Below are 13,997 nucleotides of genomic sequence, written 5' to 3'. Positions count from 1 at the left end.
AAGTGTTATATTGAGAGTATGGAATCTTATCTCATATCCAAATCATACCTTAGATTCCATTTGTAATAAATGTGAGATAGATAGACAGATGAAAAATTCTAGACGATGAAGATCGATAAAGTTAGATACAAAAAATGCGAATAAACAAAGTTCCACCCCTTACAATATGTTAAGCCACAGAGGTGTAGCAGCCGTATAAACCTAATTCAACACTACAGATTTCCACGCCCAGGATTGAATCGAAAACTTCTTGTTTGATTGCTCGCAAAAACCTAATCAAGACTGGATCTTGTCTATTATACAACTGTTATTCAATGATGAATTTGCGGAGCAACTACGATTTTTTGGTTGCAATCGCAATATCTTAAATTTGCAGAGGTGCAAATATCTCAAAGATACCATGAAGTTTCATGTTTACCAAAAAACGAATTTCATGATATCTTTACAAATGATACGTCTCTTCTCAATCTGGCAAAAAAAGTGTGATATATCGAGAAGTGGCGAACTTAGCAACTTAGCAAACGACCGACAAACCTTGGATCTGCAGAATGCTGAATCCTGTACTGCGTGGATTATGTCTTTTGTGGCGAAATGTCGCGCAGAGAAAAAAGAAGATAAAGTCAACAACGACGGTACGATCGTGGACCTACAGGTAACAAATCTCTTTCTTAGTATATGCGGCCAGAACGCACTTCTTAAACTTAGGAGCCTTATGAGCCCTAAAAAATTGTTAGACACTCCTTTTAAAGAGATCGGACTAGCTATTCAAAACTATATTTCACCTAAGGAGAGAGTAGTAACGGCAGAAAAGGCTAAATTTCTGTCCTTTGTCCAAGGCGTTGGAGAATCTGACGATGATTTTCTAGCGTGCCTCAGAGAAGAAGCACGTTATTGTGACTTCGAAAAACTTAAAACAGTAACCAACCCTGAGGAAGAGTTGATGAAAATAAAATTTATCTCAGGTTTGAGAGACCCTGAGGCCAAATTAGGACTATTAGACGGCATTAAAACTAAGCCAACAATGTCTCTGTCTGAAATGACAGAAAGTTTACAGTTCAAAAATCAAGCAATGGCTTTTGCGAGTTCCTCAACAGGTAATAGACCATTTGTAATAAAAGAAGAAGTGGGATAAAACTTCAAAAAGACCTTCAGAAAACCTAGTGAAAAGTTCACTGGTAATAAAGGCAATGGTTACTTATGTAATAGATGTGGAGGTAAGCCACACAGTAGCAAGCCGTGTCCGGCTTTGAACAAGAAATGTAACACCTGTGAAAAGGTGGGGCACTTTTCAAAAATGTGCAGAAGTAAAACCCAACCTAAGTCAGGTAAGTCTTACCAGCACAACAACTTCTGCGAGGAAGAGGGTAAGTTGCCTGGTCAAACATCATCCGAAATGGAGATGGGAATGTACTATACACGGGAAAACGTGTTTAACATGTCGGTGACATGGGAGTACATTACAGTAAAAGACCATAAAATAAAAATGCAAGTTGATACCGGTGCTGATAGCACCGTGATATCATCCTTAATCTGGACTGAGCTTGGTAAACCTCAGTTAAATGGGAAAGTAAGACGTCTTGAGGCCTATGATGGTCATCAACTGTCGCTTCAGGGATCACTAACATGTGATGTTGAGTGGAATGGAAGCAAGTATAGGCAAAAACAACTAGCAGTTGTGCAATCCGACAAAAAATTTGGGCTACTTGGGAGACATACTACCCCAAGAAGGCATCAATGCAGTGAGTGATGAAAGACTACCTGCAGTCAAAGGATACAAAGTGCTTGTGAAACTCATACCGGGAAACTCACAGCCAATGATCTGCAAAGCCAGAAAGATACCTCTACCTGTCCAAGACAGGGTCAAAGAGAAGCTTGAGACAATGGTACGACAGGGCTTTTTGGAGCCAGTACAACCTGGTGGGGTCAAAAATGCATCAACAGTAGTGTGGCAGCGGAAGAAAAATGGAGCTCTGAGTCTATGCGTGGACCTGAAAGTTCACATCAATGGCAAAGTTATGGACGCGGATAATCCAATCCCAGACATGGAGACCATTTTCCATAATCTCCATGGGGCCTCTTACTTTGGAAAAATTGACTTATCAGACGCATACTATCAAATTGAGCTGTACGAGGATGCAAAAGAAATATTCACAATCAACACATCGCAGGGATTGTTCAAGATGTGCAGGCTTCCTCAGGGCCTAAAGAACTCTTCATCAATCTTCAAGAATTGCATTGAGTCAGCTCCCAAAGGAATCAAGGGTGTGGTTATCCTCCAAGACAACGTCCTGGTATATGGAACAACAGAGGACCAATACGAAAAACGAATGCTTGCAGTCAAGAGTCGGCTAAGTGAAAAAAATTTCACCATCAAGAAGAAGAAATCCAACTCAAAACCAGTTTCAAGCGTAAGTTTTCTTGGTTACTCTGTTTCCAGAGAACGAATAGCACCCGATCGTAAACATGTTGAGGAAATCAAAAATGCAAAACCGCCTTCAAATATGAAACAACTCGAGTCATTTGTCGGCTTAGCAAATTTTTATGGTCGACTGATACCAAATTTTGCAACAAAATTGCTACCCCTAAACGAAATTCGAAAAGAAGAAATCAGATGGGAACAGGAAGAGCAAAATGCTTTTGAAAACATCAAAAAGGAGTTATGTGCTAACCTTCTTGTACAGCCTTAAAGCTTGACGAAGGAAGCAACCGTGACAACAGACGCCTCAGAGAAAGCTATTGGCGGGGCACTCTCACAAGAAGGACATCCTGTGATATACGTCTCAATGAATTTGTCACAAGCCGAATACAATTACTCCAATATTGAGCGACAGGCACTTGCAATCTTCTTTGTGGTCACAGGGATTGAAACAATTCCTACTCGGAAGAAGGTTCACTCTACATACTGACCACAAACCTCTCAAATATCTCTTCGCCCCAGACGAAGAAATTCTGAAAACAGCATCAGCAAGAATTACGAGATGGGCGATAGCGCTGATGGGATTTGAATTCGAATTGAAGTATACACCCGGAGAACAGATCACCCATGCTCTGAGCAGACTAGACTTTGATGATGACGATGACAATGATCGAGTCTGCTTTGCTCTTGACAATATCTACTTCGTCCAATCCGAACTGGTGACCCAATCAGACATCAAAACTGAGCTGGGATCGAATCGACTCTTTCAATATGTCATCAAACGAATAAAAAACGGCATCTGGAAACAGTGCTCAGAAGCAGAGAAAAGATTTGAACAACAGAAAGACGCCTTGACCATTCACAATGGAATCATCTTTCGAGGAGTTGTGCCTTTCATTCCACCCAAAATAAGACCCATGGTGATGGCCAAAGCTCATGAGGCTCACCCAGGCAAAAATGCAACTGAAACAGCAGTTCGAATGATGGCTTGGTGGCCCGGCATCAGTCAAGATGTTCTTCGATAGGTTAGTTAATGTAAGGAATGCCAAGAAAACAGGCCTAGCCTGGGGAAAACAGTATCTACGTGGCCGGAAGCTGAAGTTTGGGAAAGACGCCACATGGACTGGGGGTACGCTAAAGATCAAGGTAATATCTTAGTGATAGTAGACGCGGGATCAGGTTGGATAGAAGCCTTCCCTGCGGTAAATAGAACCTCACAAACAGTGAAGGTGTACTTGAGTCAAATCTTTGCAGAATTTGGGATACCAAGAACATTAGTATCAGACAATGGTCCTGAGTTTGTGAGCAGTGACCTAAAGCAATGGCGTGAATCACTTGGGATTAAAAAGATGGAATCTCCCATCTACCATCCAAGAACAAATGGGATTGCTGAACGAGTGGTCCCAACAGTGAAACAGGCTATTCAAGCCTGGAGTCCAAATCTGAATGTGTCATTTGGCGCTTTCCTACAGCGGGCTTTGATGACACATCGGAACACTTCCAAGACGCGAGGCAAAACTCCTGTAGAACTGCTACTGGGACGCAAAATAAGACTTTCAGCAGTCACTGATTTTGATCTGTGTGAACGAGTCCTCTTCAAATCGACGAACAGTTCACCAACGGTTCCAGCTACTTTCATCATCCGTAAAGGAATGAACACTTCGTTCATCCAGCCGGAGAATTCAAACAAGACAGTGCTTGTTAGTGAAAACCAAATTGCACGGCTAGAAACCGACGACATGAAGACTGAATCTACTGACTCACAGTCTGAGAGCAGTAGGGACGACATAGACGTGGCATCACCCAACTCTACTGAAGAAACCTCAGCAGTTGAAAGGGAAAACCTTCAATGGCCACGAGAAATTCAAGCAGAAATAAAAAAACAACCAGAAAGATTTGGAGAAGCTATTCCTACAGACTTGCTTAAAAGGAGGGAGGATGTGATATATCGAGAAGTGGCGAACTTAGCAACTTAAGTTAAAACTTCGATATATAAAGAAAACTTTCTTACCTGATGTTTGGTGAAGTGAAATTGAATAATGGCTTCTAAATTGAACCGAGTCGTCAATTCAAATTTGTTCATACCACAAGTTTATCAGTGTACATTAACCACAAATTTGTGTGATAGATTCGACCTTCCCACCACCACATATGATCAGAAACCAACTCTCCGACCCTCCCAGTAGATAGAAATGTTCTCAGGTAGGGAGAACAATGTGTTAAGTGCAAAAAAACTGCACTAGTACTTGCCATATACGGCAAGGGGAAAACATGTTCACAACTAAGGTGTAAATTAACCCATATCAGTTTATCTATATCTAGACGGATCTGTAAACATTCATACTGATACGGACTATAAATACCTGTGAAAATTTGTACATATAGGCCATTTTAAATTCAATTATTAAAATAATAAAATTCTTGTTACTCGTGCTCGAGACCACGACAAATAGCTAAAAAGGCAGCAAACTTTGAAATGACTTCAACTGTTGATATCAATTAATTTTAGTGATAACTAACTCTGCAGTGTTTCGTAATTGAATTCCTCTTTTTGCATTTGCCGGTTTTGCTATTTTTCCTCCCTTCTAACAAAAATATTTGCGAGCGATTAACCGTAAGGGGATATTAAAATAACGTTTGAAACTCTCGCAAATATTGTTTTTAATGCATGATGCGATTGTATATGAAGAGGCCCATGCAGCAGCTAAAGCATGTTTCCAGTGGTTCTCGCAAGAAGTTTATCTTGCAAGAGCCTTGCAAGATCGACGTTTATCTTGCAAACTCTTGCAAATCGGAGTGGTATCTTGCAAGATCATACACGCAATTCTTACCAGATCTTGCAAGATAACCGTCCAATCGACTAACTTTAGAAGTTGAAGTGCTTCTTGCATATTGTAGAGCATCAATGCTGATTTCTGCAGACCATCCAGCTCCGAAGCAACTTCTCCAATGTCTAGGCATTCAAATGAGCGTTTAATTATCATATAATGTCATATCAGCAATAATTTAAACTCAGTTGCTTTTAAATTTAATGAATCAGACTGAGCTTGCGTTTCTTTATGTCAAAAAGTCTTCTAAGACAACTGAAGTGAGTGTATAATTCCCTTTCTTGTGTTTTCGCGCCTAAGATATTTTTGGAAAATACATGTTTTTTTTTAATTTTACCCTAAAACTATCTAAAAATTAGTCCTTGTATGTCCACCGCAAAATGAGAAATAGGCATATTTTCACTAATCAATGTTGTTCTATGGAGTTATATCGACCGGAACATTTACACCGATATGTCAATTAATGATTATATATGCAAGTTTCAACGGACTTTCTCATTTCTTTACATCTGCTATACAAAAATGATCTATGCGATAAAAATACACAGCTAATAATATTCCTCGAAAAAGCTTATAAGAAATTTAAAGAAATCTATAAAAAAGCCTACACTCCACAAAAACCATATTAAAATGATTTTAAAAACAGGTAAATCAGGTAAAAACTATCTAAAATTTTCCAGAGAATTATTCTTTAAGACCACTCACCTACAATCTACTTGAAAGTAGTTTGCACTACTTTTCAATTTAAGTGCATTCGAACTAGATTTTGCAGTTTTACCTGAAATAATTTCTAGTTAAATCTCTCAGCATACTATATTTTCAATTTTTAAAATTTTCAGTTTGACAGACTGCTAAAATAACGTCAAATGATTTCTTGTTACTGCACATTATGCCGCAAAACTTGCACGAAAACGAGCACGATTTTCACGGCCCACCCTTTAAGACTACAGTTATAAGCGAGCGTGGACAAAATGGCAGTAAGGAAAAGGTAGTACAAATTTGAAAAATTTGGAAACATCCGTCACCTTTGTCCACCATTTGAGTTTTTGAGCTATCGTTGAACAAAAACTACTATCATAGTGCCAATTGAGCAGAAATCAAGGAAAACCTTTGAATAGGACAAAAAGGACAAGAGTTCCTCCGTGGAATAAAAAGGCAAATCGCTGATTTGAACATACTCATAATATGGCCATTAGGTAAATTTAGTCTCCATCTACATCTTAGGTTTTATAAATAAAATCGAGAACTCTACCCGTAGGCTAAATGAATGCAAAAAATAACTTGGAAGTGGAAAGTAGTGACATAAATTGTGAACATATGTGACGAGTTATTATCACATTTGTCCATGAATTTGTCATTTTGACCAAGAAAGTTCAAATGTACGTTTTGCGGCGGCATGAGATTCGCGTTAAAAAGGATCTGACAACGCTCGCAAGTAGCAGTGTCAAAATGTTAACAACAAGTGCAAATAGAAGAGAAAAGATCTGCTATGTGGAGAATTTTTAATCATCATATAGATCTTTTATTCAATTGTTAAGACATTTTTGCCACAAAACCATGAGAGTAAATCCAGAAAAAAAATTGTATGCACACAGCAATTACAAGTTTTTCAGAAGGTTTATATTAAGGGTTATTCATTCGTTCTGGTCACATATACGCATCATTTTTTGGTTTGTCGTCAGACCTCAATTAAACCAATGTGAAATATTCACCTATCCAATGTTTAGAGAAAATTATTTTTCAAAATTTAATCTTAGACAGTTTATTCAACTCAATTCTAAATCTGTTGCTTTGAGTTGGCAGGAAATTTCTAGGTTATGTATTCCAGGTAATTTGCAGGGATACATACTTTTTCCAGTTAATCATCATTATTTTTTTGCAATTGTGTTTACCTACAAACGTTGCAGGTAAATTTTTGAGGACATCTGTGCGCTCCGACAACAACAGCTCTTTCACATTTGAGGTTGTCATGTTGGCCTGATACTCTACTAACCGCCTCACTATCTTTACTAACCGATGTTGGCAAACATTTGTTCGTCGATAATGACGGATATTTCGTGTCTGTTCATGGCTGCTACCAGCTCCAGGGTGGGTCTGTAGAATTCACTTCTGAAAACAAAAGTCGGTACTTTTTGATATCGTTACTATTTACCAGTGACCTCACCTTCCCATCACTTCAATTTTCCAAGAAAAACATCTAAGGGTGCGATTAAATTGATACACGTGAAGATTTCAAAGAAAAGCTTGAATATGTCAGAAATAAAAATTTTTTGCCATATATAACCGCTGTGACGCCTTTTGAGTTAACCGTTGTGTGCAACAAATTGATAGATTTCATAAGAAGTAAGCAAAAAAGACGGAGTTTGATGTGCATATACATATCCTATTTCGAAAAAAATTTTTTCCTTCTCTTTCCTTTTGCTTTTGCCTTAATATTACACCTCAAAACGTACACTTCGCTCGATTAAATTCACTCGACTTTGTCACCGTTTTCCAATATCTTTGTTCACAACGTGCCAATTAGACCGACAGGAAAAAAACTGTGTCTTTGATCAATAATTCAAGTTAATATTTGAAATTTTCGGTTTCAGATCAATTCTACTTTTAGTTGAAAGATGTACTGTTTTAGGCAATGAGAAAAACTTTTTTCAAAAGCTTTTGTTATGTTTTTCAAAGTTAAGCTCAAAATATTGCTCAAGGTCACAGCCCATGATGGGGTTTGCTACCCAAAACAGGCAAAACGAAATGAGGGGCTGAAACTTTGTGCAGACTATGCTCTCGGTTTACCATCGGACCCCCCCCCCCCTCTCTCTCAGCAACCAAAATCCGTCAGGCCCATATCACTTAGGTTGCAGACCTCATTGTGGGAGTTAATGCGATACCTGTCTGTTTGTATGACAATGGACATTTCTGAGATGGATCGATGTCCTTGTGAAGAGTGGAGAGACGAACAGGGTTCTGCTGGGAACAGTACCATTGGAAGGTGGTGAGTGCGACTCCAAGTTTGAAGAGAGAGGCCTGTCTGACAGGAGACGAAAGCCAGAATCAGAGAACTGCCCCATTTGGAAAGCTTACACACTGAAAGGGTTACGCGACATTCATGTTGAAACATACGTTTAATAGCGAGTGCTTGTTTGTAGTCGGATTATTGAATTAATATATCAAAGTGCTTTGTAGTTTCCAAATAAGCGATCTTCCGATAGCCCGTATGAGAAAAAACGATTGCGCTCAAATATTCTCCTTAAAAAATAGCGGCTCAAAAACGGTTATGTTGGGTTATGGACTTTCGCAAGCGGAATAAAAAGCGTTTTTATTAAGTAAAAGAATTAATTTCTCAAAAATGAGAGAATAACAAAATGATATTTTACAGTAGAATTTAGAGATTTACAGGAGAGATCTGATTATTAGATCAAGATGGTGATTTGAATTTGGGGATGAAAAAAGGACTCAAAAATCAGCTGTATATATACCCATTATCAGTGTGAAAAAGTCAAGATACAAAACTAATCTTAGCACCGTGATTTATAGTGGGGGTCGCAAGGGTTACCCAATATGGTTTGCTTCTGCAAATCAGTCGCAAAGGGAACCATAAATGGAATGCATTTGCACTTTTCTAAGAATTCATTCACACTTCCGGAGATATCATCATCATTTAATACATGCTGGGAAGATTTTACATCAATTAATCTAACTCTAATAATAGTTATCTAGATTCACCAATTTGAACCGAATATTGATTCTCAGCACCATTTCTTGACGATTCATTTATATAATTTCTTTGATCAAAATCAAATTGCTTGTCTTTCTAATCTGGTAAGTCAAACTTTCTTTCTAATTCTCACTAAGTTTAAGACTATAGTTTGATCGAAATTCTAACACCCCCACTCAGACTTGAGCTTATTGCGTAGAGTCTGTTCCCATCAAAACTGCTCTGAATGTTTCCACTTTCGAAACGGGTAAGGACTTTGTGAAGATGTCCGCTGCCATTTTGTCTGTAGGAACGTAATGAATTGAAATAGTCCCATCCTCCGTTTTGTCCCGGATGAAGTGAAACTTTGTTTCGATGTGCTTGCTCCTTTTGTGCATGACTGGGTTTTGGCAGAGTCTGATACAACTTTGGTTGTCTTCTCCAATTGCTATTGGACGTTTCTGTTGGATGCCAAAATCCTCTAGAAGTTGTTTCAGGTAGAGTGCTTCCTGAACTGCTGCTGCCATGCCCTGATATTCTGCTTCTGATGAAGAAAGAGCAACTGTGGCCTGCTTCTTGACACCCCAGCTGAGTGCTGCGCCACGTCCATTGAGCTTGAAGTAATAGCCCGTTGTTGATTTTCTGTCGTTCACGTCTCCAGACCAGTCTGCATCACTTTCCCTTTAAATCATAACTAGCCTCTTTTGTGTAAGTAAGTTTTAAACCTTTTGAACCTTGAAGATATCGCAGAAGTCGTTTTCCGCACATCCAGTGTTGATTGGTAGGTGCATTCATGTGTCTGGACAGAATGTTGACTGTGAACATGATGTCTGGCCTCGTCTGTTTGGCCAGATACAGAAGTGATCCAACCAAGCTTCTGTAGATCCTCTGGTCCACTTCTTCGTCTCCGTTCTGTGCTGTCTGAAGTTTCAAATTCAAATCAGCTGGAGTTCTTGAGGGTTTGCATTGATCCATTTGAAACCGCTCAAGCATTGTTTCTATGTAGCGTTCTTGGTCGACTGTGACTTTGCCCTCTTCTCGTCTGATTCTTAGACCCAGAAACCAGTGTAGTCTCCCTCTGTCTTCCATGTGAAAGGTTGCTTCTAGTGCCTTCTTGACATCAGAGACCACTGTCATACTTCTTGATGCTACTATGATGTCGTCAACCCAGACCAAGATGAAGGTGTGATCCTCTGCCTCTGATCTTGCAAACAAGCAGTGATCGTTCCTGCTTCTGGTGAACCCCTGTCTCAGTAGGAAGTTTGCCAGCTCTTTGTACCAGTTGTTAGCAGCCTGTTTCAAACCATAAATTGATTTATTTAGTCGACATACTAACTTCTCTCCATCTGATCCGCGTTTTACAAACTCCTGTGGCTGTTCCAGATACACTTCTTCCTCGATTGGTGAGTGCAGGAAAGCAGTCTTGACATCAAATTGGTGCATCACATGGCCCTGCTTCGCTGATAGTTGAAGTAGAATCCTGAATGTCTCTGGCTTGCAGGTAGGCGCAAAAGTCTCAAAGTAGTCCAGTCCTTCCACTTGTTTGAAGCCTTTCGCCACATAGCGCGCTTTGTATTTGTCCACTTGACCACTGGGTCCCAATTTCACTTTGTAAACCCATTTGCCCGGTATGACGTCCCTGTCTGTGGGTGGTCTCACTAGGTTCCAAGTCTCGTTGTCTTGGAGTGCCTTGACCTCGTCCTTCATTGCCCGGTGCCACTGGTCCCAATCGTCACCTTGCTTGGCTTCGTAGACTGTTTTGGGTTCCACATAGTCGCCCTCAGTCACAGCAAGATGGGTCCTGACTTCTCCAAAAAATTGCGGAACATTCCTTGCTCGTGTCCCTCGTCTGGGCTCTGCTCTGTCCGCGTGTTCCAGTGCATCTTCATTGAAGCCAACTGTCACTAACTGTGAGAAGTCTTCTGTGTCACTGTCTTCCAGTGAATCTGAGTCTCTGTGACTCCCTCTTGTTGCAGTAGATCCTTCATCTAGTGCTGTTTCTCCAACATCCGAGGCCTCTTGTCTCAGTGTTGTTTCTTGAGTATTCACGCTCCCTGCGTCATGCCACTCCTCCTTTATTGCAGTAGATGTGTCCTGTCGTTCTCTGTTGTCATCGTCTTGATGACCATCATCTGGGTGGCAGATTCCCAGTTCCGACCCATCATCTAGTAGGTCCGCCGTTTCTTTGTTGTCAGGGATTGAGCCCACTTCAGACTCCTTGATGATCACATCTCGAACTGCCATCACCTTGCGTGTGTTGGGTATGTACACCAGGTATCCGTTTTCTCCTTCAGTGTAACCCACAAACTTTCCTTCCAGTGCCTTGGGTTCAAGTTTGCTGACTTCTCTGTCCCTCTTCCTCATGAAGACTGTGCAACCAAAAATAGATAATATACTAATTGGAAGCTTAGGTTTTACACCTCTCATCAGCTCTGCTGGGCATTTTTCTTCTCCTCGTCTCACAACCAAGTTTCTGATCCTTGCTGCGTGAAGAATTGCTGCTCCCCACATCATCTTGGGAAGTCGTGAGTCAATGAGCAAACATCTTGCCATCTCCAGCAGTGTCCTGTTGCACCTCTCAGCTAACCCATTCTGTTGTGGCGTCTCTGGTATGGTCTTTTCCTGTAGAATGCCTGCATCCAAGCAGTACGTCTTGAACTGCTCTGAGAGAAGCTCCTTCGCATTGTCTTGCCTCAGCTTCTTGGGCGTCCCCACACTGAGAACAAATTTCTTCAGGCTGACCAGTGCTTCACTCTTTGCCTTAAGCAAGTCCACAAACACAAACTTCGTGTACTGGTCTGCAAACACAATGCAGAACCGGAACCCTGACAGTGACTCTACTCTGAAAGGTCCCATCACGTCTGTGAACACCCTCTCCAGCTTCTCTTCTGCTTGGGTCTCTGCCACTCTTGGTACTGGAGTCTTTGTGATCTTGGCCAATGCACACACATCGCATACATCATCGAGTTCCCCCACTGTCTCTGGTGCATTCCTGACCACATCTGCTTGATTCAAATGACCCAATCGTCTGTGCCACTTCCTTGCACTGTCAAGTTTCACGCTGTTGGAACTCATCTTGAATTCTAGAACGCTGCAGTGTAAGTAAAACAAATTATTTTCTTGTGTTAGTTTTACCCGAGTTCCCTTCTGGAGTTTCATGCAGCTGTTTCCTCTCTCGAAAGTGAAGCTATGTCCCCACTCCGTGCATCTTGAGACTGATAGGAGGTTTGAAGAATAGTCCGGCACACACAGAACATTTTTGAGTTCGCATTGGAATTCCCCTTTGTTTGAGGGTATGCTGATCCTCACACAGCCTCTGCCCACCACTCTGGAAGCCTCTCCGTTGGGATTTCTGACCACTGATTGAATGGGCACAAAGTCCAGAAACGCATCGATGTTCGTCACTATGTGATCTGTACAACCACTGTCCACTAGCATGCCTGCTGTCTTCCACTGGGTAAGAGCTGCCCAGCATTCCTCGTCTGGTGTAGCCAACGTTGGACCCATTGCCACTGACTCATGTTTGCCTCCATCTCTTTGTCTCTTGCATGCCCTGTCTAGGTGACCCTTCTCACCACACTTGCTGCATTGTGCTGTCTCCTTCTTCCTGCAGTCCTTGGCAAAGTGTCCAGGGATCCCACACACAAAGCAGTTTCCTTTCTTGGGTCCCTTCTTGAAGTCACGCTTCACTGCCAGTGCCACTGAACCACTTTGTCCCTTGTGTCTCTGCACCGTGCTCTCATGAAAGTTCTGCAGCCTTTTTCTCAACTCTGTGAAGTTCGTTGCCGGGTTGAAGCTTTCCTGTATTACAAAACTTTCATACCTCATTGGCAGACCATTGAGGACCAAGGCGTTGAAGAGGGTCTCTGAGACTGCTTCCCCTGCTTCTTGTAGCCTTGTGAGCAACTCCTGTCCTCTGATGAAGAAGCTGTCTAAATCCTCAGAATCCTCGAGCTGCAGTCGAGCAAGCTGTGCCACTAAAGTCACCACTGTCGGCGTCTCCACACTCTGAAATCTCTCTTGCAAAAGCTTCCAAGCCTTTGCTCCATCTCCAATGCCGTCATCTCCCACACAGTCATGTCTCATCAGCATGAGGGTTGTTGCATCTAGAGTCAGTGCCAGATGGCACCACACATTGTTCCGTTTCTCCTTGATGTCTGCAACTTCCTTCTCATATGCATCCTTCAGCACCTTGTGGTTCTTCTTTTCATCATTGGTTGCCCCATTGGCCAGTGGCGCAGGCTCATTGGGTTGCTCCTCTGTCCCCAGTAGTGATTTGTAGAGTCCCTTCGTCTGCATCATCGCCACAAATCTTGTGCTCCAGATTGGAAAGTCCTGTGCCTTTCCTGTGTAGGTCAGCAGCTTCACTGTCTGTTGATCCATTGAAGTTTGAGCAGGCAAAACAGTTGTGAAAAGAAAAGGTACTAAGCAGAAAAGGATTATGACTGTCAACAACAAATTAGTTTTGTTTTGGAGATTAATTTTATGACTTAGAAAATTGCTGGGCCCATAACCTGTTGGGTTATGGACTTTCGCAAGCGGAATAAAAAGCGTTTTTATTAAGTAAAAGAATTAATTTCTCAAAAATGAGAGAATAACAAAATGATATTTTACAGTAGAATTTAGAGATTTACAGGAGAGATCTGATTATTAGATCAAGATGGTGATTTGAATTTGGGGATGAAAAAAGGACTCAAAAATCAGCTGTATATATACCCATTATCAGTGTGAAAAAGTCAAGATACAAAACTAATCTTAGCACCGTGATTTATAGTGGGGGTCGCAAGGGTTACCCAATATGGTTTGCTTCTGCAAATCAGTCGCAAAGGGAACCATAAATGGAATGCATTTGCACTTTTCTAAGAATTCATTCACACTTCCGGAGATATCATCATCATTTAATACATGCTGGGAAGATTTTACATCAATTAATCTAACTCTAATAATAGTTATCTAGATTCACCAATTTGAACCGAATATTGATTCTCAGCACCATTTCATGACGATTCATTTATATAATTTCTTTGATCAAAATCAAATTGCTTGTCTTTCTAATCTGGTAAGT

At 41.0% G+C, this 13,997-nt stretch overlaps 1 protein-coding gene across 3 annotated transcripts in view; it reads right to left on the bottom strand.

Moving 5' to 3' along the window:
- LOC142349858 (uncharacterized) overlaps positions 1-13,997 on the bottom strand; it is a 277,179-nt gene that overhangs the window by 254,627 nt on the left and 8,555 nt on the right. For all 3 annotated transcript variants that reach the window (XM_075401678.1, XM_075401676.1, XM_075401677.1), the window contains exons 3-5: positions 8,127-8,322; positions 7,259-7,353; positions 5,282-5,369 (exon numbers count right to left, since the gene is read on the bottom strand). In XM_075401678.1, the coding sequence (XP_075257793.1) occupies positions 5,282-5,369; positions 7,259-7,353; positions 8,127-8,322 (379 nt within the window). The remainder of the gene's footprint in view (positions 1-5,281; positions 5,370-7,258; positions 7,354-8,126; positions 8,323-13,997) is intronic.

The sequence above is a fragment of the Convolutriloba macropyga genome, chromosome 11 (genome assembly GCF_964194025.1).
Source record: "Convolutriloba macropyga chromosome 11, txConMacr16.3, whole genome shotgun sequence".
NCBI classification, from domain to species: Eukaryota; Metazoa; Xenacoelomorpha; order Acoela; family Convolutidae; genus Convolutriloba; species Convolutriloba macropyga.
Note: the sequence above shows the minus strand (reverse complement) of the source record. Positions and strands in the feature narration are given on the sequence as shown.